At 43.4% G+C, this 24271-nt stretch overlaps 1 protein-coding gene across 2 annotated transcripts in view; it reads left to right on the top strand.

Annotated features, from left to right (window-relative positions):
• Positions 1-24271, top strand: part of PDZRN4 (PDZ domain containing ring finger 4) — a 180312-nt gene that overhangs the window by 104263 nt on the left and 51778 nt on the right. For both annotated transcript variants that reach the window (XM_066591748.1, XM_066591747.1), the window contains exons 2-3: positions 7680-7933; positions 8776-8878. In XM_066591748.1, coding sequence (XP_066447845.1) covers positions 7680-7933; positions 8776-8878 — 357 coding nt within the window. The remainder of the gene's footprint in view (positions 1-7679; positions 7934-8775; positions 8879-24271) is intronic.

Here is a 24271-nt window from a genome sequence, read left to right as displayed (position 1 = left end):
TTCTTAGCATTTATTTGCATTGTACAAAGTGTCCCAACTTTTTTGGAATTGGGGTTGTATTATTTTTAGTGTTGCTCATCTTGATCAGCTGGGCGATAAAATTATCTTGACCTTCTCGAAATCGGATTAGGTAAGCCCAAACTGATATTTGTAGAAAGTCATGGGAAATTGAATTTCCTATCATGACTGCTACAGAAGTCAGCATGAAGCCAATCAACAGTCAGGGTGCTTTGATGTTGTCATCAAATGTGTCCATCATCTTGCATATGGGTAGCAGTTTCATTAGACGGTTGTATCACATGACTTAATCATCTATAACAGTGTAACCAGCTCCCATTCTATATTTGAGCACATGACAGAGAAGCTGCATCACATTTATATTCCTATATTTTAAAAGTCTGTTGTTAGGGACAGATATTCTACAGAGAATATATTGCTGCTGGGTGTGAAAGCTTGTATAACAGCAGAAAACTTAAACAGGGTTCTATTGAAAGGAGCAGAGAAAGAAGCTGCATCATGTTTATATGCCCATATGAAACGAGGTCTGTAAATTGAGAGAGGCTATACTTATGTTGCTGTCAACATATATAGCAACAAAGCAGACAGATACACTAAATTTGATGCAGAGAATATTGCAATTTTCTGTTTGTGGCCTCAGATGTTGTCCAAAGTCGTCAGTCTGGTGACTAAAAATTATTTGCAGGCCTTATGCATCTAGCAGTGGGGTTTGGGGAATTCAATTACGCTGCACTAAGCAGGCACAACTCACAAAGATACAAGCTATACTCTGTGCCCTTCTGTTCTCACATATTATGCTTCTGAGGGACTGTGGCTTATTTAAGGCCCATTTGCACAGAGCGATAATCATTGCATCTAAACGCGCGACCATCATACACTTTTCATGCACTGCGAGCTGCTCGTTAAATTCAGGACAACCTGAAAATCGTCATTCAGCCTTATCAGGAGTTCCCCATGGGTAGTGCAGATAGCATTGTTTCCCGTCGGAGAACAAAGGTACTAAAAGCAGATAAGAGCCCTCGGGCTATTGATGTTCTCTTATTCTTCAAAAGAAGATCATGAAGCCGATGTATGATAAAAAGGACATGCTTCTCTTTATTCATGTCCACATTAGAAGACAACCAGTAACATTTACTTTTTCCTCGGGCTATTAACTGCTTTCAGCTAAAGGCTTCAGTTGCACACTAAATTGCTATTAACCCCTTCCCGCTGCAGGGTGTAAGTTTACGTCCTGGCAGCCTGGTACTTCCCGCAACAGGACGTAAACTTACGTCCTGGAGATAGCACGGGATCACATATGATCCCGCGCTATCCCGCAGTAGATCGCGGCAGGGAAAGAGTTCACAGAGGGAGTGGACTCCCTCTGTGTCTCCGGCCGGCACTCGCGATGTCATCGCGAGAGCCTGGCCTGTCACCATGGCAACAGGATACCAGACACTGGCGTCCTGTATTGCCTATGCCTATGATCGCTGTATAAGCGATAAGGCATGGCAGAGCTACCATGCCTTATGACAGCAATCATCAGGGCAGTGGTTAAAGTCCCTCAGAGGGACACAAACAGTGTAAAAAAAACAAAGATTAAAAAATGAATTAAAAAAATGTAAAAAAATACATTTTTTAATGCTTTTTCTCAGATTAGCATAAAATAAAGGTAAAAAAAAAATAAAACCCCACATATTTGGTATTGTCGCATCCGTAACGATGCGTACAATAAGTTGAACATGCTTTTGACTGTGCACGGAACAAAATGCTAAAAAAAAACGCAAAAAAACTGAGGCAAAATGCTAATTTTTAGCATTTTGCCTCACTAAAAACGCAATAAAAATGATCAAAAAAGCCGTATGTACCCCAAAATGGTACCAGTAAAAAACTACAGCTCGTCTTGCAAAAAATAAGCCCTCATAGAGCTCCGTACATCGAAAAATAAAAAAGTTACAGGACTTTTAATGCAGCAATTTAGAATAGAAAAACGATTTCCAAAAAAAAGGGTTTTTATTGCAGAAAAGTGGGAAAAGCTAAAAAAAATGTAAGAATTTTGGTATCGTTGTAACCGTACCAGTCCACAGAAAAAATGGAATGTCTCATTTATGCTGCATGATTAACGCTGTAAAAAAAAAAAATCTATGGCAGAATTGATGAGTTTTCTCTTCCTGCTATCATTAAAAAATAAAAAATAAAGTTTTACAATATAGTCTATGTACCCAAAAGTGGCACCGATAAAAACTACAGTTTGCCACGCAAAAAACAAGCCCTCATACGGCCGCGTCGACGGAAAAATAAAAAAGTTATGACTTTTGATAAACGGAGAAGAAAATCCGCCAAAAATTGTTGCATCCTTAAGCCCAAAATAGGCCATGTCATGAAGGGGTTAAGTAGCTGAGTAGCTACTAAATAGTTTATGCAAAATGATCGCTCAAAGCTGTCACTCAAACTGTCGTTTGAGCGATCTTTGAGCGATCATCGCTCTATGTAAATGGGCCTTTACCTGGCGATGTGTTTTCATTAACATAAAGCAAAAAGAAACCCAAACACTGCTGGAACATATGCTACAAGTATGGAAGAGGAAGAAGAGGAGGGGGGTTATATATGTCCAAAGGCAGGGGTGGGAGGAACACAACATTCCATCCATATCAAAACATCAGATTATTACTAGGTCGCAAAACTTCTCAATCCCTACTGCAAAGCCAAGATGACAAATCTCATTCTGGCCATAAAGATGGACCTCATAACGCAGCACTAACCAGACTTTTAAGCAGACTGAGCATAGCATTTCCAAATGGCCGCAGAGATGCTTTCACAAAGGACCGCAGCTCTGCGTCTCATGGAGGACGAATAGGAAGCTTTGATCAATCGATAAATAGATGCCATTCCTTATGAACATGAGATATTCCTAATTTTGTAAGATATTGAATGCCCAATAGCAAAAAGAAAAAAAACTAGACATAGTGGCTGTTTTTAAGGTCAGATCTGATATCAGCACCCAAAAATGTATTAAAAAGCAGCTAAATTTGTTTTTGTAAACCAGTGTTATTAGACAGACCTTTCACTAAGCCTAATTATTTCAGAAAGTGTTTAAAAGAGGATAGCTTCAGTTCTCTTATACTGTACAGGAAAGCAATCCACGAGTGAAACTTTAAAGCTTTATTGGAATTTCAGAAAAAACCATGTTCACAACAGTAGCCCGACCCATGTACATGTTTCAAAAGGATATCTGCTGTTTGTCATAGCATAATTGTTTGGTGTGTGTGTGCAACAGTTTTAAACAAAACTAGACCAATCAAATCAGGGGAAAATTTAAGCCTTTCAGAGTATGGTAGATATTCAAGATTTTTCCCATGATTTAATTTTCTGAACCAAACTTTTCAAAAGTCAGCTTATTACTAGTGCTGATCATTTATCTATAGAGTATATACCTCAGCAGCCGAGAAGCTGATTCCTTGTACCCATGGAATATCTTAATGGACTTGGTTCGTCCAGTTTATGACAACAATTGTGCATGAGCACTGATTTTTTGCACATTAAGTTCCTTTATAATTGGTCTGAAACTGTTCAGATAAGGGTCACATTCATGTTTTATACTTTTGACTTTTCTGTTTCTTCAGTAATGTCATATACAACAGAAAACTTTTGAAGGTCGTTATGATATATAGACTTCAACTTATACATGGTCAGAAATCTTATGCTTTCAAATAATGTGTAATTATTATTTATAGTTTTTATAGTCTTAACTTATATTTCACAATATACATGGAAAGTGCAATGCACATGGAATATATTTACACAATTTTCAGTCTCTGCTCCCAATCTTATATCCATATTCACATACTAGCTGTTAACCAGTTCACATAAAGACAATTGATCTAGCAGGATGTTATTAGGATGACTGTACTCAGTGAGAGTATAAAAGCACCAGTGCTTGGGCAATCATACTGCCCATGTTCCTCCAACATGCTTGGATGAGCTAAATTAAAAACATATTTCTGTAAATGATTAACATTCTTTATTGCTCACTGTAAAAGGAATATGAGTAAATCAATTATGTATTTTGCCCATCAGCACAAGAACTTCTCTTTATTACAGCTCTCAGCTTTAACCAAAAAGTGGTTCTGGGTAGAGATGAGCGAGCACCAAAATGCTCGAGTGCTCGTTACTCGAGTCGAACTTTCAGTGATGCTCGAGAGTTCGTTTTGAGTAACGAACCCCATTGAAGTCAATGGGCGATTCGAGCATTTTTGTATATGACTGGTGCTCCGCTAAGGTTTTCATTTGTGAAAATCTTAGCAAATCACCAAAGTCATGTAAAAAACACAGAAATGGATAGGGCAGGTGAGGAGCAACATGCAGGGCTGCATTTCGGGCTCCGAGGTCTCACTATTAAGCCACAATAGTGGCAAGAGTGAGACCTCCCCCCCCCCACTGTCAGCATAAAGGTCGTTCTCCTCTGCCACAGCTGTGGCAGAGAAGAACGATGTTAGCCCATTGAATTCAATGGAGCCGGCAATACAGCCGGCTCCATTGAAAGTAATGGGCTGCCGGCGAGCGCGGGATGAATTTTCAGGAAGGGCTTAAAAATATAAGTCCTTACCTGAAAATCATTCTAAAATGTGTAAAAAAAAAAAGTATACTCACCTTTCCGCTGCAGCCGGAGTTCAGCCGCGTCTGGCCGGCAGTTCTTCTGAACTGCTCTGAGTAGTATTCAGCAGCAGGCCATTGTTTTCAATGGAGCCGCCGCGGCTCCATTGAAAACAATGCGTGCATTCCCTATGGTGCACGCATGTCCTATTTTTGCAGGCACACACCTGCAAAGTACGGACATGTGCACACACCATAGGGAATGCAGTGTTGTAAATACAAGCGTGTTTTTGTGCGTGCCAAAACACGCTTGTCTGAACGCACCCTTAAGGATGATTTTCAGGTAAGGGTTTATATTTTTAAGCCCTTTCCGAAAATTCATCCCGCGCTCGCCGGCAGCCTATTGAATTCAATGGGCTAACATCGTTCTGCTGGGACAAGGTGAGTATATATATTTTTTTTACTTTTTACACATTTCTGGATGAATTTCAGGTAAGGGCTTATATTCTTAAGCCATTCCCGAAAATTCATCCCGCGCTAGTCGGCAGCCCATTGCTTTCAATGGTCAGTGCTCGTTTAATCGAGACGAGTACCGCGTGGTGCTCATCTCGAGTAACGAGCATCTTGAGCACCCTAATACTCGAACGAGCATCAAGCTCGGACGAGTATGCTCGCTCATCTCTAGTTCTGGGCTGTCATTAAGAAAATATGCCCTATATAATTGTGTGTTCTTAAAAATGATTGAATTTGCCATTAGGTTGCATTACTTTAAAGGAAACATGTCAACTGAATTATGCTATACAAACTGCAGGTATCATGTTTTAGGTTTATGGGGCAAGATTCTGCATAATTTGTGTTTTATTTGTTTATACTTATGTACATTCTGAGCTCAGTGGTCCAATGGGCGGTCCTGTCATATAGGGAAGGCTGCCAATCACTGACAGGACCACCCATTGGACCGTTAAGCTCAGAATATGCAAACATTTAAATGAATAAAACACAAGTTATGCTGAATCTTTCCTAACCAAACTATATACCAGTCTGCTTAGCTCCTTCTGCCCTATAATACGATACCTGTAGTTTGTACAACATGTTCTAACTAACAGATTCCATTTAATGCATTAATGGGCTGTTCTGTCTTTTCAGATTTTTAACAAACCATGCTGCTCAGTTAGTATCTAATGTCTTCTTTATCCAGAGACTCCTTTGTGTAAGGCCTTAGTCAGACGGGCGTTTTTTGCCGCGATTTGCGCATGCGCATGCGTCCGGCGATTTAATAAAACCATTTCTTTGCAATGGTATCGGACACATGAGCGCTTTTTATGCGCTCGTCCGATAAATTATAGAACAGAAATCGCAGATCGCACCTATCTGCGATCTGCGATTCCTGTTCTCTTCTCTATATGCGCTCAATGGGGCCGGCGGCAGCAGCGCCGACCCCATTGAGAACATATAGAAGACAAATCCTTCTTCTCTGCCACAGCTGTAACAGCTGTGGCAGAAAAGAACGATGTTTGCCCATTGAATTCAATGGAGCCGGCAATACAGCCGACTCCATTAAAAGCAATGGGCTGCCGGCGTGTGCGGGATGAATTGTCAGGAAGGGCTTAAATATATAAGCCCTTCCCTGCAATTCATCCAGAAAAGTGTTGAAATAAAAAATATATATATACTCACCTGCTCCCGGCAGCCGGAGTTCCGCGCGGCCGGCCTGCAGTGGGTGTGAGTCAGACCTGCCCCCTGATTGGCCCAGCGCTGAGCCAATCAGAGGCAGGTCTCATTCACAGCCATTCCTGAATTCATGAATGGGTGTGAGTCAGACCTGCCTCTGATTGGCTCAGGCTGAGCCAATCAGGGGGCAAGTCTGACTCACACCCCCTTCACACCCACTGCAGGCCGGCCGCGCGGAACTCCGGCTGCCGGGAGCAGGTAAGTATATATATATTTTTTATTTTAACACTTTTCTGGATGAATTGCAGGGAAGGGCTTATATATTTAAGCCCTTCCCGACAATTCATCCCACACTCGCCCGCAGCGCATTGCTTTCAATGGAGCGGGCTGTATTGCCGGCTCCATTGAATGCAATGCGCTGGACAGCTCCGGCCCGTTTCTAATGAAACGCGGCTAGGAGCAGATTTTCGGGCACCGGTCACGCGATTTGCGGATGCGCATCCGTCATGCGATCCGCAAATCGCGCGAAAAAACGCCCGTCTGACTAAGGCCTTATACAGTATTTTTTTTAACATGGAGGTGTAGACCAAGCTTCTTTGTTGCTGAGCTATTTGTTCAATTTTGTTTAAAGAACATATACTTTTGCAATTGATCATGTAACCATTGGCACATATAGGGACTGGCTAAGATTAAAAAGCAGCCCTGGCACACAAACCCACCTTAAAAATGTGCAGGTTCTCACACTGGATTGTCATTTGTGTGCAACTCTCCCTAATGCTCATTTGTCTGCAAGTTCAATCCTTCTTACATATAAAGTAAGCTTAATCTAAATTGAATCATGTAATCCATAAAGAAACACTTGGATGAGAGATGATTTCTTTTGTTTTCATTTATTGGCCCTCTGAATAGCACACTTTGTATGACCTAACAAGAAAAGTGTAAGGGGGTGTCATAAGGTGTATGGGGTTACAGCTGCTCTTAACATATTTAAGGTTCAGAAAATAGTTGTCGTTTTCTACCCTGTGTAGCCTGAGACTTCAACAGTAATACCTGACATAATACTTCTCATACTTCAATATGGAATACCTATGGGAATGTCTATAGTTTAAATTCTCTTTAATTTTCCTAAATTAAAAAGCAGTAATATATAATATAATTTTAAGTATCCATAGGAATCACTGTTTCACTTTTGATGGTCATGTTAGCCTCAAATTTGAAGTTCAGGTTAAATACAATTGTCTTTAGCTTCAAATAAACAAGGTAAAACAGGAAGAATGTTATGTTATGTAGGAGAAAATAAGTTAATGAAAAAAGAGAGCTTTTCATAATAAGTTATATTTTGTATATAATAAAATTAGCATTTAGTCCTGTTGTAAAAGCACAATAAACAATACGTTATGATTTTTCCTTTTGTATAGGTTAATGGAAAGGACCTGTTAAAAGCTACTCACGAAGAAGCAGTTGAAGCCTTTCGTAATGCTAAAGACCCAATAGTAGTTCAAGTCTTAAGACGAACACCGGTTAACAAGGCTCATGGAAGTTCCCAGGAGGTGCAGCTTGTGAATGTGAGCACTCAAACTGACATCACATTCGAGCATATCATGGCTCTTGCCAAACTTAGACCATCCACTCCACCAGTTCCTGACATTTGTCCTTTTCTTCTATCTGACAGGTATGGTTATTTTTATTAATATTTACTTATTATGAATACCTAGTTTAAGTTTATGAAAAATAGGATCAAGTAATAATAAAAAGTTCTCACCTTTAAATGGTATTTGAAAGTTCTCTACTTAACATCTGAAAGTCAGCCGATGAAACCACACAATGCAGCCAACATCTTGGCCCTAGCTGCACTTGAAACTCATACTTTACTTCAAGCAGCTTTTCGTCATCAAAAGAATCATGCTGTAAAGCATTCAGCACATGTAATATTTCTAAAATATATCTAAAATTGAAAAAAAAAGACAGTATTCTTTTCCCTAATCAATCTTTGCCTCCTGGACCCCATGTAGAGATTAGAAAGATAATACCAACTTATAAGCGAATTAAGAAACCAAGCTGCACATCAAGCCATTCGCTGCCCTTCATTGTTAGAAAAGTATTTTCAATTTATTGCAAAGTGTACTTCTGTATTTATTGAAGTTATTGTGTCCACATTTTCCAGAATATAAAATGTGGACATGGCTTCATTAGCAGACAGGCTGAGCTTCAAAAAGACAGATTGGAATCCTGCAGCTGCGGAACATTGCCAGCCCTTTGTTATGAATGTACTGCTGTATTTCTTTTGATTTGGTGCACAGATCATTGCCTAGAATCCAATTTAAGCTATGAAAATGACTACTCTAAGTGTGCAGTAAATGAAAAGAAACATATCTTTTTGTTCAGTGTTTCTTTAGATTAGCAACCCATCCTAACCTCTTGAAACGAGAAAGCTGCAGATAAGTTTGTCATATTTTAATTAAAAAGAAGAACATTGTCTCATCTGGCCTTCTTGCACCAATTTTTTCCATATAGCTGCCATTCTCTTCATCCAATGGAGCATGAATTTTACGAAGGTAATGAGTATCTTTCCAGCTTGCCTGCTGATGGAGACAGAACGGAAGACTTTGAGTATGAGGTGAGATTATTTTTCATATTGGCTGAAAGCTTGCAGTGCTCTCACAACCCAGGAGAACCCATCAATCAATATGTGCACAGGTATCATTTGCTGTGGCTAATCACAATAGGCCTAGTGTACTGTAAGGTTGTGTCAAAACACACCTAAAACTACACAACATTCCATATGTGGCCTGATTAGTCATTTGTAAAACAACAGAACTATATTCTCATTATATACATTTAAGCCCCATTTGGCAGGCCCACTAGGGTGGCATTGGTTGCTGCAGTTCAGCTTGAAGTCCACTGATAAAATGTGGGAACTTTGAACAGAACTATTCCATCTCAAGTCCATTTTCAAGTCCTTTTTACCCAGTGTTTTCTTATTTGGTATGCTATGTTGACATATGTTTTACCTTATCAGGTGATTAATAGAGATGAGCGAACGCGTTCGTCCGAGCTTGATATTCGTGCGAATATTAGGGTGTTCGGGATGTTCGTTATTCGTAACGAACACCATGCGGTGTTCTGGTTACTTTCACTTCCTTCCCTGAGACGTTAGCGCGCTTTTCTGGCCAATTGAAAGACAGGGAAGGCATTACAACTTCCCCCTGCAACGTTTAAGCCCTATACCACCCCCCTGCTGTGAGTGGCTGGCGAGATCAGGTGTTCGCCTAATATAAAAGTCGGCCCCTCCCGCGGCTCGCCTCAGATGCGGTGTGAGTTAGATGAGGGACAGTGCTGTTTGTACCGGAGCTGCTGTAGGGAAAGAATTGGTAGTTAGTGTAGGCTTCAAGACCCCCCAAAGGTCCTTATTAGGGCCACTGATAGCTGTGTGTTGGCTGCTGTTAGCAGTGGGATTTTTTTTTTTCTCAAAATCGCCTCTGCAGACCGTTGCACCTGGCATTAGGGACAGAAGTGCTGCATAGGCAGGGAGAGTGTTAGGAGTGAGTGTAGCCTTCAAGAACCTCAACGGTCCTTTCTAGGGCCATATTTATCCGTGTGCAGTACTGTCCAGGCTGCTGTTGGCTGTGCTGCATTTTTTTTGGGCTTCTCAAAATCGCCTCTGCAGAGCATTCCACCCTCCATTGATACTGCAGGGAAAGAATTGTATAGGCAGGGCCACAACACAGTTATTATTCATTGAATATACGCAGTGCTGCCTGTTGGTGGGAAAAAACTGAAAACAAATCTATTTGTCCAGCCTCTGTCCGTCCTTACGCCTGTGGAGACGTGTGAGCTGCGTGAAAAACATTGCTAAATGATACGCACCCAGCTACGCTTTACTGCTGGCTTCGCCATTTGCTTTCCTTAATTGGGAAAAAAAATACCTGCTCTGCCAGAGTTATAATAACTCTGCTACCCTCACGTTCTGTGACACATAAGCAGGGACACAGCACAGTTATTAAACTTCTCATGTTCATTGAATATACGCAGTGCTGCCTGTTGGTGGGAAAAAACTGAAAACAAATCTATTTGTCCAGCCTCTGTCCGTCCTTACGCCTGTGGAGACGTGTGAGCTGCGTGAAAAACATTGCTAAATGATACGCACCCAGCTACGCTTTACTGCTGGCTTCGCCATTTGCTTTCCTTAATTGGGAAAAAAAATACCTGCTCTGCCAGAGTTATAATAACTCTGCTACCCTCACGTTCTGTGACACATAAGCAGGGACACAGCACAGTTATTAAACTTCTCATGTTCATTGAATATACGCAGTGCTGCCTGTTGGTGGGAAAAAACTGAAAACAAATCTATTTGTCCAGCCTCTGTCCGTCCTTACGCCTGTGGAGACGTGTGAGCTGCGTGAAAAACATTGCTAAATCATACGCACCCAGCTACGCTTTACTGCTGGCTTCGCCATTTGCTTTCCTTAATTGGGAAAAAAAATACCTGCTCTGCCAGAGTTATAATAACTCTGCTACCCTCACGTTCTGTGACACATAAGCAGGGACACAGCACAGTTATTAAACTTAGATAATTCATTCACTAGAGGCAGTGGGGCCTTTCGTTTTCCAAAAAGGGCAAAAATTATATTTGGCCTGCAGTCTTGCGCCAATTTATTTCCTGCCTGTGAAATCAAATCACTGGTAATACAGCATGCTGAGGGGTATGGGTAGGCCTAGAGGACGTGGACGCGGCCGAGGACGCGGAGGGCCAAGTCAGGGTGTGGGCACAGGCCAAGCTCCTGATCCAGGTGTGTCGCAGCCGACTGCTGCGCGATTAAGAGAGAGGCACGTTTCTGGCGTCCCCACATTCATCGCCCAATTAATGGGTCCACGCGGGAGACGGTTATTAGAAAATGAGCAGTGTGAGCAGGTCCTGTCCTGGATGGCAGAAAGTGCTTCGAGCAACCTATCGTCTACCCGCAGTTCTGCGCCGTCCACTGCTGCCAATCCGAATCCTCTGTCTGCTGCTCCTCCTTCCTCCCAGCCTCCTCACTCCACTACAATAACACCTGCTCAGGAGCGGGAGCACTCCCAGGAACTGTTCTCGGGCCCCTGCTTAGATTGGGCAGCAGCGGTTCCTCTCCCACCAGAGGAGCTTATCGTCACTGATGCCCAACCATTCGAAAGTTCCCGGGGTCCGGGGGAAGAGGCTGGGGACTTCCGCCAACTGTCTCAACAACTTTCTGTGGGTCAGGAGGACGATGACGATCAGACACAGTTGTCTTGCAGTGAGGTAGTAGTAAGGGCAGTAAGTCCCAGGGAGCAGCGCACAGAGGATTCGGAGGAAGAGCAGCAGGACGATGAGGTGACTGACCCCACCTGGTGTGCAACGCTTACTCAGGAGGACAGGTCTTCAGAGGGGGAGTCAAGGGCATCAGCAGGGCAGGTTGCAAGAGGCAGTGCGGTGTCCAGGGCCAGGGGTAGAGGCAGGGCCAGACCGAATAATCCACCAAGTGTTTCCCAAAGCGCCCCCTCGCGCCATGCCACCCTGCGGAGGCCGAGGTGCTCTAAGGTCTGGCAGTTTTTCACAGAGACGCCTGACGACCGACGAACAGTGGTGTGCAACCTTTGTCGCGCAAAGCTCAGCCGGGGAGCCAACACCAACAGCCTCACCACCACCACCATGCGCAGACATATGATGGCCAAGCACCCCGCAAGGTGGGACAAAGGCCGTTCACCGCCTCCGGTTTGCACCCCTGCCTCTCCCCCTGTGCCCCAACCTGCCACTGAGATGCAACCCCCCTCTCAGGACACAGGCACTACCGCCTCATGGCCTGCACCCACACCCTCATCTCCGCTGTCCTCGGCCCCATCCAGCAGTGTAGTTCAGCGCACCGTTCAGCCGTCGCTTGCGCAAGTGTTCGAGCGCAAGCGCAAGTACGCCGCCACGCACCCGCACGCTCAAACGTTAACCGTCCGCATCGCAAAATTCATCAGCCTTGAGATGCTGCCGTATAGGGTTGTGGAAACGGAGTCCTTCAAAAGTATCATGGAGGCGGCGGCCCCGCGCTACTCAGTTCCCAGTCGCCACTACTTTTCCCGATGTGCCGTCCCAGCCCTGCACGACCACGTCTCCCGCAACATTGTGCGCGCCCTCACCAACACGGTTACTGCCACGGTCCACTTAACTACGGACACGTGGACAAGCACAGGCGGGCAGGGCCACTACATCTCCCTGACGGCACATTGGGTGAATTTAGTGGAGGCTGGGACAGAGTCAGAGCCTGGGACCGCTCACGTCCTACCCACCCCCAGAATTGCGGGCCCCAGCTCGGTGCTGGTATCTGCGGAGGTGTATGCTTCCTCCACTAAAGCACCCTCCTCCTCCTCCTCCTCCTCCTCTATCTCACAATCAAGATGTGTTAGCAGCAGCATGTCGCCAGCAGTCGGTGTCGCGCGGTGTGGCAGCACAGCGGTGGGCAAGCGTCAGCAGGCCGTGCTGAAACTACTCAGCTTAGGCGATAAGAGGCACACGGCCCACGAACTGCTGCAGGGTCTGACACAGCAGACCGACCGCTGGCTTGCGCCGCTGAGCCTCCAACCGGGCATGGTCGTGTGTGACAACGGCCGTAACCTGGTGGCGGCTCTGCAGCTCGGCAGCCTCACGCACGTGCCATGCCTGGCCCACGTCTTTAATTTGGTGGTTCAGCGCTTTCTGAAAAGCTACCCACGCTTGTCAGACCTGCTCGTAAAGGCGCGCCGGCTCTGCGCACATTTCCGCAAGTCCCACACGGACGCTGCCACCCTGCGCACCCTGCAACATCACTTTAAGCTGCCAGTGCACCGACTGCTGTGCGACGTGCCCACACGGTGGAACTCTACGCTCCACATGTTGGCCAGGCTCTATGAACAACGTAGAGCTATAGTCGAATACCAACTCCAACATGGGCGGCGCAGTGGGAGTCAGCCTCCTCAATTCCTTTCAGAAGAGTGGGCCTGGTTGGCAGACATCTGCCATGTCCTTGGTAATTTTGAGGAGTCTACCCAGGTGGTGAGCGGCGATGCTACAATCATTAGCGTCACCATTCCTCTGCTATGCATCTTGAGAAATTCCCTGCAAACCATAAAGGCAGCTGCTTTGCGCTCGGAAACGGGGGCGGGGGAAGACAGTATGCCGCTGGATAGTCAGGGCACCCTCCTGTCTATTTCTCAGCGCGTACAGGAGGAGGAGGAGGAGCATGAGGAGGATGAGGAGGAGGGGGAAGAGACAGCTTGGGCCGCTGCTGACGGTACACCGGCTGATTGCCTGTCATCCTTTCAGCGTGTATGGCCTGAGGAGGAGGAGGAGGAGGAGGATCCTGAAAGTGATCTTCCTAGTGAAGACAGCCATGTGTTGCGTACAGGTACCCTGGCACACATGGCTGACTTCATGTTAGGATGCCTTTCTCGTGACCCTCGCGTTGCACGCATTCTGGCCACTACGGATTACTGGGTGTACACACTGCTCGATCCACGGTATAAGGAGAACCTGCCCACTCTGATTCCCGAAGAGGAAAGGGGTTCGAGAGTGTTGCTATACCACAGGACCCTTGCGGACAAGCTGATGGTAAAATTCCCAGCCGACAGCGCTAGTGGCAGAAGGCGCAGTTCCGAGGGCCATGTTGCAGGGGATGTGCGTAGATCGAGCAGCATGTACATCCCAGGCAGTGCAACAGTCTTTAAGGGCCTGGCCAGCTTTATGGCTCCCCACCAAGACTGTGTCACCGCTCCCCAGTCACGGCTGAGTCGGCGGGAGCACTGCAAAAGGATGGTGAGGGAGTACGTAGCGGATCGCACGACCATCCTTGGTGACGCCTCTGCCCCCTACAACTACTGGGTGTCGAAGCTGGACACGTGGCCTGAACTAGCCCTGTATGCCCTTGAGGTGCTTGCTTGTCCTGCGGCTAGCGTCTTGTCGGAAAGGGTGTTTAGTGCGGCTGGGGGAATCATCACAGATAAGCGTAGCCGCTTGTCAACCGACAGTGCCGACAGGCTAACACTCATCAAGATGAACAAAGGCTGGATTTCCCCAGACTTCTGTTCTCCACCAGCGGACAGCAGCGATACGTAAGCAATACGTAGGCTGCACCCGCGGATGGAAGCTACGTTCTCTCTCACCATCCAAAACGGGGACATTTCTGCTTCATCAATCTGTGTCTAATATTCCTCCTCCTCCTCCTCCTGCTCCTCCTCCTGAAACCTCACGTAATCACGCTGAACGGGCAATTTTTCTTAGGGCCACAAGGCTCACTCAAATAATTTTTCAGAACAATTTTTATAAGTTTCAATGCGCTTAAAAGCATTGGAACTTTAACTTGAACCAATTTTTCGTTACACTGGGCTGCCTCCAGGCCTAGTTACCACTTAAGCCACATTAACCAAAGCGATTAATGGGTTTCACCTGCCCTCTTGGCTGGCCATGGCCAATTTTTGGGATGTACATTAGTACTGTTGATACAGCAATTTTTGTGGGCCCTCGCCTACAGTGTAATCAAATTAATTTTTAGCCCACCTGCATTACAGCTGACGTTACCTCAGCTGTGTTGGGCAATGCAATGGGATATTTCTATGTACCGCCGGTGGCTTCCTGGCACCCACCCAGGCAGTGGGTCCACAGGGAGTTAAACCTACATGTGTCCACTTGTAAAGAACCCCAGTCTGACTGGGGCATGCAGTGTGGGCCGAAGCCCACCTGTATTACGCACGACATTACTACCTCAGCTGTGTTGGGCAATGCAATGGGATATTTTTGTGTACCGCCGGTGGGTTCCAGGGAGCCACCCATGCTGTAGGTGCACACTGAGTTTTTAATACATCTGTACACTTCTAAAGAACCCGTCTGACTGGGGCATGCAGTGTGGGCCGAAGCCCACCTGTATTACGCACGACATTACTACCTCAGCTGTGTTGGGCAATGCAATGGGATATTTCTATGTACCGCCGGTGGCTTCCTGGCACCCACCCAGGCAGTGGGTCCACAGGGAGTTAAACCTACATGTGTCCACTTGTAAAGAACCCCAGTCTGACTGGGGCATGCAGTGTGGGCCGAAACCCACCTGCATTAACCCTTTCCAGTCCACTGTGTGACCTGTGAAGACATTAGGGTTTAAGGCTGTACAGCTCCGTTGTTGGTAGACGTCCGTCGGGGTTCTCTTACTGTATATTGCCAGCCTCTCTGCTGTCGGAGCCTATCCTACGTGTCAGCTCATGCAGTACTGGCTTTAGCCAGCATATAGCGCCGTTGTATAACAGCAGAAAAAGAGTAAGCCCCCTAGGAAAACCATATACAAATTGGATTGGAAAGGGTTAAGCACAACATTACTACCTCAGCTGTGTTGGGCAATGCAATGGGATATTTCTATGTACCGCCGGTGGCTTCCTGGCACCCACCCATGCTGTAGGTGCACACGGAGTTTTTACTACATCTGTACACTTATAAAGAACCCCAGTCAGACTGGGGCATGCAGTGTGGGCCGAAGCCCACCTGCATTAAGCACGACATTACTACCTCAGCTGTGTTGGGCAATGCAATGGGATATTTCTGTGTACCGCCGGTGGGTTCCAGGGAGCCACCCATGCTGTGGGTCGACAGGGACTTCACAATAGGGAGTTGTACCTGCCTGTGTCTATGAATTAAAAAGCCCGGTCTGACTGGGGCATGCAGACACCTTGACAGAATGAATAGTGTGTGGCACATAGGTTCCCCATTGCTATGCCCACGTGTGCAGCTCCTGATGGCGGTGGCACAGGATTCTATTTCTCATTGCTTCTGTACAGCATTGTGGGCTATCGCTCCGCCACTTTTAAAGAGGGTCGCTGCCTAGCCGTGCCAACCTCTGCAGTGTGTGCCTGCGGTCCCTCGTCATGGCAGACGCAATTCTAAATAGACATGAGCGTGGTGTGGCATGAGGGCAGCTGAAGGCTGCGCAGGGACACTTTGGTGTGCGCTGTGGGGGGGAGGGGGGGCGGTTGGGCAGCATGTAACCCAGGAGAAGTGTCAGTGGAGTGTCATGCAGGCAGTGATTGTGCTTTGTTGGAGGTAGTGTGGTGCTTAGCAAAGGTATGCCATGCTAATGAGGGCTTTTCAGAAGTAAAAGTTGTTGGGAGGGGGGGGGGGCCCACTCTTGCCGGTATTGTGGCTTAATAGTGGGACCTGGGAACTTGAGATGCAGCCCAACATGTAGCCCCTCGCCTGCCCTATCCGTCACTGTGTCATTCCCATCACTTTCCTGAATTGCCCAGATTTTCACACATGAAAACCTTAGCGAGCATCGGCGAAATACAAAAATGTTCTGGTCGCCCATTGACTTCAATGGGGTTCGTTGTTCGAAACGAACCCTCGAGCATCACGGGAAGTTCGTTACGAATAACGAACACCCGAACATTTTGGTGTTCGCTCATCTCTAGTGATTAACCTTATATTTATTCCAAGGTCTGTGAAATTACGTTTTGTGGTTATAAGACAAATGCACCATACTGTTGTGCAAACTTGGTGCAATTTCAGGTTTTAACCTGTGCCATTTCTGCCAAAATGAGGCATAAATTAAATTGGTCCAATATGGGCATCTTCAAACTCTCAGTGCAGTTTATTTCTTGAGTTTTAAAAAGTTAAAACATGTTTTACAATATTTTTCCTGATGTGAAAATAATAAAAGTTGCATTGGACCCATAATTTTCATACAACTTGTGGGTGACTTTTAGTAATCATGTGCAACCAGCCTTATGCACAATTTTTAATCATGCTGTAAGTACTTCAGATGTGAGTCTAGTAAAAATACAATGTATGTACAACGTATGTAGCACATCTGCTAAAAAGCGGTAATGTTTCAGACTGCGGTTACTTGTGTCTGATTTTTACTTCTCCTAAAGTTACCAAGAATCGGGAAATAGAGCGTTCTTGCTATATGCTAGCTTCTGCTTACATCTATAGGAGTTTAGAGAATGGAAAGTTTAATTATATATGAGGAAGTGGATATATTGGATACATGAAGAATATATCTATATTTGTAGAAGAGCAAACAAAATGGAATAATACTGTCATTGGTATACAGAATGCCTAACATTTATAAAAACAGGTCCACTGTCCACTACACATGAAATGTATGTCCATTGTCCCGAAAATATAGATATGGCGGATATCCATTACACTTCAATATACGTTTCTGACTCCTAAGCCACCCTAAATATGCTGACATGCTAAATGTAAGAATTTTAGAGGCTTGTGATCACCACTATGTGCTCTTTACTGATGAAGTAAATGCAATAGAATCAGTACAAAGTGTTCCTTTCAATGCTTCTACATTTCAATCAATCAATATGATAAAATTATGACAAAAGATGGATTGTAATTAGCACCAGGTGAAGGAAAAATTCAAAGAATTTGGGGTCTCATTTATCAAACCTGTCTAATAGTAAAACTATCTTTGTTGCCCATAACAACCAATGACAGCTTAGCTTTCATGTTACCAGAGCAGTATAACAAAAGAGAATATGTGCTGTGATTGGCTACTATGGGCAACAAAGGCAGTTTTACTGCTGGACATTTATGATAAATAAGGCTTTTTATGTCATTAATTTTTTCTCCTTTTGAAGTTCTCATTCACGCCGCAGCACTATGGTTGCATAAAGCAAAATGGTGACTCTGCAACAGCGTGCATAAACTGCAGAGTGCTGTGCCGAAACAAAATCTATAATTTCAGTGCAAAGAAATTACCGACGAGTGTACAGAGGAGATGCATCTGATGGAAAAACAATTAAGATATGGCTCCAGATGTTATTTGTGACTGGAAGTGTTCTAAAGCAGTCGGGGAGCTCGTTGAAGTGTTTACAATGAGAAAGTAGAAGAAATTCGAGCAGAATTTCAGAAAAGACTAGGGAAATGAATGCGCCAAGCATCAGGAAATTTCAACATACGCAAGTAGCTGATCTGCGACCTAACAGCTTCCAGCAAGATGGGCTTCCCTGACATTGGATTATGGATGTTTGGATTTCCCTCAGTAACACCTTTGCAGATTACTGGATTGAACGCATTTTGCTCCGCTGAATTCCTTCCTTTGGGGTTACATGAAGGACTGTGTATTCGTGACTACAATGAATGAGCTCCCAGATTTACCAGCCTTCTTCTGTGATATGATTGCTACTATAACAGTGGATATGTTGGAGAGAACATGGCAAGAAATTGAGTATAGACTGGATATTGTGCATGCTACTAATGGAGTACCTGTAGAGGTTTATTAGTGTGTGCCAAAAAAAATTTGAGTTGTTCTTACATTTCATGTAATTTCATTTTCATTTTTCTACCATTCATACCTTCTGCTCTGCAAACTGATGAAATGTGGGAGATTTGAACAGAACTATTCCATCTCCAGTAAACTCTTAATAACAGTGCCTTTCAGGCCGGTGGAAATTGTCCATCTAGCATGTCAGCATGTATGGAAGAGCAGGGGGAACAGAACTAAGACCCCTAATACATTATGTATGCAACTTGTAAAAAAAAACAGAGATAGATAGATAGATAGATAGATAGATAGATAGATAGATAGATAGATAGATAGATAGATAGATAGATATGAGCTAGGTAGATATGAGCTAGGTAGATATGAGCTAGGTAGATATGAGATAGATAGATATGAGATAGATAGATAGATAGATAGATATAAGATAGATATGAGATAGATAGATAGATAGATAGATAGATAGATATGAGCTAGGTAGATATGAGCTAGGTAGATATGAGATAGATAGATATGAGATAGATAGATAGATATAAGATAGATATGAGATAGATAGATATGAGATAGATAGATAGATAGATATGAGATAGATAGATAGATATGAGATAGATAGATAGATATGAGATAGATAGATAGATAGATAGATATGCGATAGATAGATAGATAGATAGATAGATAGATAGATATAAGATAGATATGAGATAGATAGATATAAGATAGATAGATAGATAGATATGAGATAGATAGATAGATATAAGATAGATAGATAGATATGAGATAGATAGATAGATAGATAGATATGAGATAGATATATAGATAGATAGATATGAGATAGATAGATAGATATGAGATAGATAGATAGATAGATATGAGATAGATAGATAGATAGATATGAGATAGATAGATAGATATATAGCTATGAGATAGATAGATAGCTATGAGATAGATAGATAGATAGATAGATAGATAGATAGATAGATAGATAGATAGATAGATATTAGATAGATAGATAGATAGATATGAGATAGATAGATAGATATATAGCTATGAGATAGATAGATAGCTATGAGATAGATAGATAGATAGATATGATATAGATAGATAGATATGATATAGATAGATAGATAGATATGAGATAGATAGATAGATATGAGATAGATAGATATGAGATAGATAGATAGATAGATATATAGCTATGAGATAGATAGATAGCTATGAGATAGATAGATAGATAGATAGATAGATAGATAGATATTAGATAGATAGATATGATATAGATAGATAGATAGATAGATAGATAGATATTAGATAGATAGATATTAGATAGATAGATAGATATGAGATAGATAGATAGATAGATAGATAGATAGATAGATAGATAGATAATCTTACTGCATGGATAATAGCAAAGCTTCCCTTGGGCATGTGTCAGTATAATCAGGATTTATGACAGTGTAATTGCAATTAAAACAAGGAGTTTGACAACTGTGCTATATAAATGTATGTATCAAAAAAAAAAAAACGATTCTGCTTTTGAGTAAGCAAACCATCTGATTTTCCAGTATTGTATAAGATTGAAAAATAATACTTGTTCCAGTCCTCTGGCCAGAGCATTATCTTCATCGAGCACATGGAATTGATAAACACAAATGTCTTTTCACTGCACCGCCACCCATATCTATTTAGTTGAATCTGACATCAATTCTGATTTGTCCCCCTCTCTACTTTTCAAAAAGTCATGCCATTCTCAGCCTGTCATCACTGATAAGTAAAAGAACATGAGGGAATCCAATTTCATTTGTGATTGCAAAGCTTTTGACAGATTGAACGTGTTTACCATCTCGCAACGCTAGTTGAGCCTTGCTTATTTCTGTTGTACTTAATACATAAACTCTAGATTTGTTTACTTGTATGATTACATTTGTTAACAGCAGTCTGGGGACATAGGAAGCACATTATAATAGTTTAGCTACCACAGAAATACACGAAAACAATCAAAATGTAGGAAATATATAGATTTCTTTAAAACTAATTTGAACTAATTAATACAGTTGAATGAATGTGATGATGAAGGAAGCACCTGCTTTTGAAACTGTGGTGGATGGTAAACGTTAAATTCATTAATACACACACACTTGCTGTCACCTGGTCTGAGTCTCTGTGCGATCTCGCACAGCATAGCTTCTACACTCTTCCCCTAATTCCAGTACAGGAGTGGTAGAGTTGGTTGGGGTCCGGAAAGAATTTATTTAAAGGGGTTTTACAGGACTTAACTATCGATGACTATCATTAGGATCAGTGGTTTCTATTACTGAGTGGGGCGGTACTATAGGAAGACTTATTAATAAGCGAGTCCCCTTAGGGGGTCTTATTACTAAGTGGAGTCATATAGAAGGTCTTAATATTAACTGGGGGCACATATAGGGTCTTATTACTAAGTGGAGCTATGTATGGTGTCTTATTACTAAGTGAGGTCATACAGGTGGTCTTATTATTAACTGGGGGTACATACAGAGTCGTATTACTAAGTGGAGCTATGTATAGGGTCTTATTACTAAATGGAGCTATGTACTGGGTCTTATTACTTAGTGGGACAACACATGGAGTCTTATTACTAAGTGGGGCCACACACAAGGTTTTATTACTGAACCATGGAAGGGTGATAATGACTACATGGGTCTACAGCAGGTGCATCATTACTATGGAGGGGTACTGAAAAGTAATTGATTAGGGGTTGCAGCATAAGGATGGTGAAAGTGTGCAGAGGCGAGTCATGGCTGTTAGAAGTTTCAATGTTAGTCTGCACCCAAAGAAAGAAAACTAAATATGGACAGCAACAGCAGCAACATCACCTATGGTCACTGGAGGTAACTGCACTGTAATCACTATCACTGTGGAGAACTGGTACTTGAAAACATTATATGATAATTGTATTATTTAGAGATACACAAGAGCTGAATGGCTGTATCCAAGCCCACTGCATTGTAAAGGTTGTCGTATAGAATGTGTATAATTTATTTTGGTAGTTCTGCTGTGTTCATGTTATGAGCTTGGTACTGGTACTTCATTTATGTTATGAGATTGGTTCTAGGGCTATATTTATGCAATTAGTTTGGTTTTGGTACTGTATTAATGTAAATAACTTGTATCTGGTACTGTATTCATGTTATGAGCTTGCTTCTGATGTTGTATATATGTAATGAGAATAGGCCATGGTTTAGCAAGGTAAGGACTAGAAATGAGCGAGTATACTCGCTAAGGCACATTACTCGAGGGAGTAGTGCCTTAGCCGAGTATCTCCCCGCTCGTCTCTAAAGATTCGGGGGCCGGCGCGGGTGACAGGTGAGTTGCGGCGGGGGGGGGGGGGGGGGGGGGGGGAGGGAGAGAGAGATCTCCCCTCCGTTCCTCCCCGCTCTCTCTGTCCGCCGCCGGCCCCCGAATCTTTAGAGACGAGCGGGGAGATACTCGGCTAAGGCACTACTCGCTCCAGTAATGTGCCTTAGCGAGTATGCTCGCTCATCTCTAGTAAGGACAGCTGCACTGTGTGTTTGCATCCTTAGGGCTCACACTCACTTGCAATAGCGTTTTTGCGAGAAAAAAAATTGCAGCGATATAGCAGGTGCGAACTTGCTTTTTTTCTGCGAAAACTCCCATTGCATGGTAGGAGTATTTAATGCCTCTCTTGCGTTTTTTTTATGGTCTTGCTTTGTCCTAACTTCCTCCGCTCTGCTGATAAAAAACATAGCACCATTGCTTCGCATTCTCGCACGCGTTTTGCGATGCGAATATTTCAGCACTCCATTGACTTACATGGGCGAGAGGCAAATAGCACATCACAAAAAAAAATAGGACCATAGTACGTGAGAAAAAAACGCAACCTCGCAGACGTGAAAATATTGCAAATGAGCACAGCTACATTAGACTCAATGCATTTCAATGTCATACAAAAAAACACAGCCTCGCAACATTGCAAAAACGTTATCGCAAGTGAGTGTGAGCCCTAAGGGTATGTTCATATGTAGTGGATTTACTGCAGAAAAATTACCAGCAAATCCCCACCAAAAATGCTTGTCTAAACTTGCATCTTTTGGTGTAGATTTTGACACAGATTTTGGTGTGGATCACTAGTAGATTTCACCACTAGGGTGAAATCTGCTATGGCTATGCATCAAAATACCCATCAAAATTCACCCAATATAGTGTTGATTTACTGTAGATTTTTTTTTCACTACAGTAAATCCACATCAAATCTTGCCCATGTGAACATACCCCAAGGGTGGATCGCTTCTCATGGGCCATTATTCTATGCTTGCACCCCAGGCAAAATTTTCCAGCCAATCCCTGCCTGGTACCCACAGTGATGGCTGTGATGTCCTGTCTTTCGGTCACATGGTCTTTTTGCAGCTCAATCTACTTCAAGTGAATAGCATTGGGCTGCAACACCAGGCATAGCCACTATAAAATATATGCAACTATGCCTGGTGTACAATGAAGACGCTGCAGGGCTTTCCTGGGCACCATGCCCCTCTCCCCACTGATTTGATATTGATGACCTATCCTAAGAATAGTTCATCAATATATGATTCCCAGACAACCACTTTAAGGCCTTAGTCAGACGGGCGTTTTTTCACGCGATTTGCGGATCGCATGACGGATGCGCATCCGCAAATCGCGTGACCGGTGCCCGAAAATCGCCCGAAAATCTGCTCCTAGCCGCGTTTCATTAGAAACGGGCCGGAGCTGTCCAGCGCATTGCATTCAATGGAGCCGGCATTGCATTGGCTGAGCCAATCAGGGGCAGCTTTGAGTCACACCCCCTTCACACCCACTGCAGGCCGGCCGCGCTGTACTCCGGCTGCCGGGACAAGATGAGTATATATATTTTTTTTTTATTTTAACACATTTCTGAATGAATTGCAGGGAAGGGCTTATATATTTAAGCGCTTCCCGACAATTCATCCCACACTCGCCCGCAGCGCATTGCTTTCAATGGAGCCGGCTGTATTGCTGGCTCCATTGAATTCAATGGGCAATCATCGTTCTTCCCTGCCACAGCTGTTACAACCCGTCTGACTAAGGCCTAAATTAATGGAGTTTCCATCAAAGTAGATATTTTATATTGAAAGAAAGTTTGCAACAACTTTTAACTTGCATGACTGAACACATGATGGCCATTAACACTTTATCATCTTCATTTGCATGTAAAAGGATCTCCAGGAATTGTTTGTTTAAACACACTCCCAGCTGTGCGAAAAGCTATGGGCACATTCCATTGTTCTCCTTGTGGCTTGCATAAACATGCTGCATACAGTCATCCTGCAGTCTTTTGAAAGATGAGCAAAATGAATTCAAATGGAATGTATTTGTTCAGTCTTTTAGTGGCTGAACGGTGGATTTTATGTGAAGTAAAAGCCATTGTTCAAACAAAAAGTGCATGATGCCTGCATTTACATGTAACGATTATCGCTCATTTTTAGCCATTTGGACAAATTTTGAGCCATAATTGTTGCATGTAAAAGGGCCTTAACAGTACCATAAAGGTACAAGTAGGACAAATTTCACCTTGCTTGTGATAGCATGGTGCAAAAAAGTATCTTATCTTAACCCACTATAAAGGTATTGTTCTCTTATCTTAAAGGGCATATCAAAAAAAGGGACAACATTCCTCTCCCAAAACTCTAGCAATTGGTCTCCTCACTTCTCAGACAGTTATAGACTGTTGTAATAAGATGAGGGGATGGTGCACAATGGTAGAC

The sequence above is a fragment of the Eleutherodactylus coqui genome, chromosome 2, assembly GCF_035609145.1.
Source record: "Eleutherodactylus coqui strain aEleCoq1 chromosome 2, aEleCoq1.hap1, whole genome shotgun sequence".
NCBI lineage: Eukaryota > Metazoa > Chordata > Amphibia > Anura > Eleutherodactylidae > Eleutherodactylus > Eleutherodactylus coqui.
Note: the sequence above shows the minus strand (reverse complement) of the source record. Positions and strands in the feature narration are given on the sequence as shown.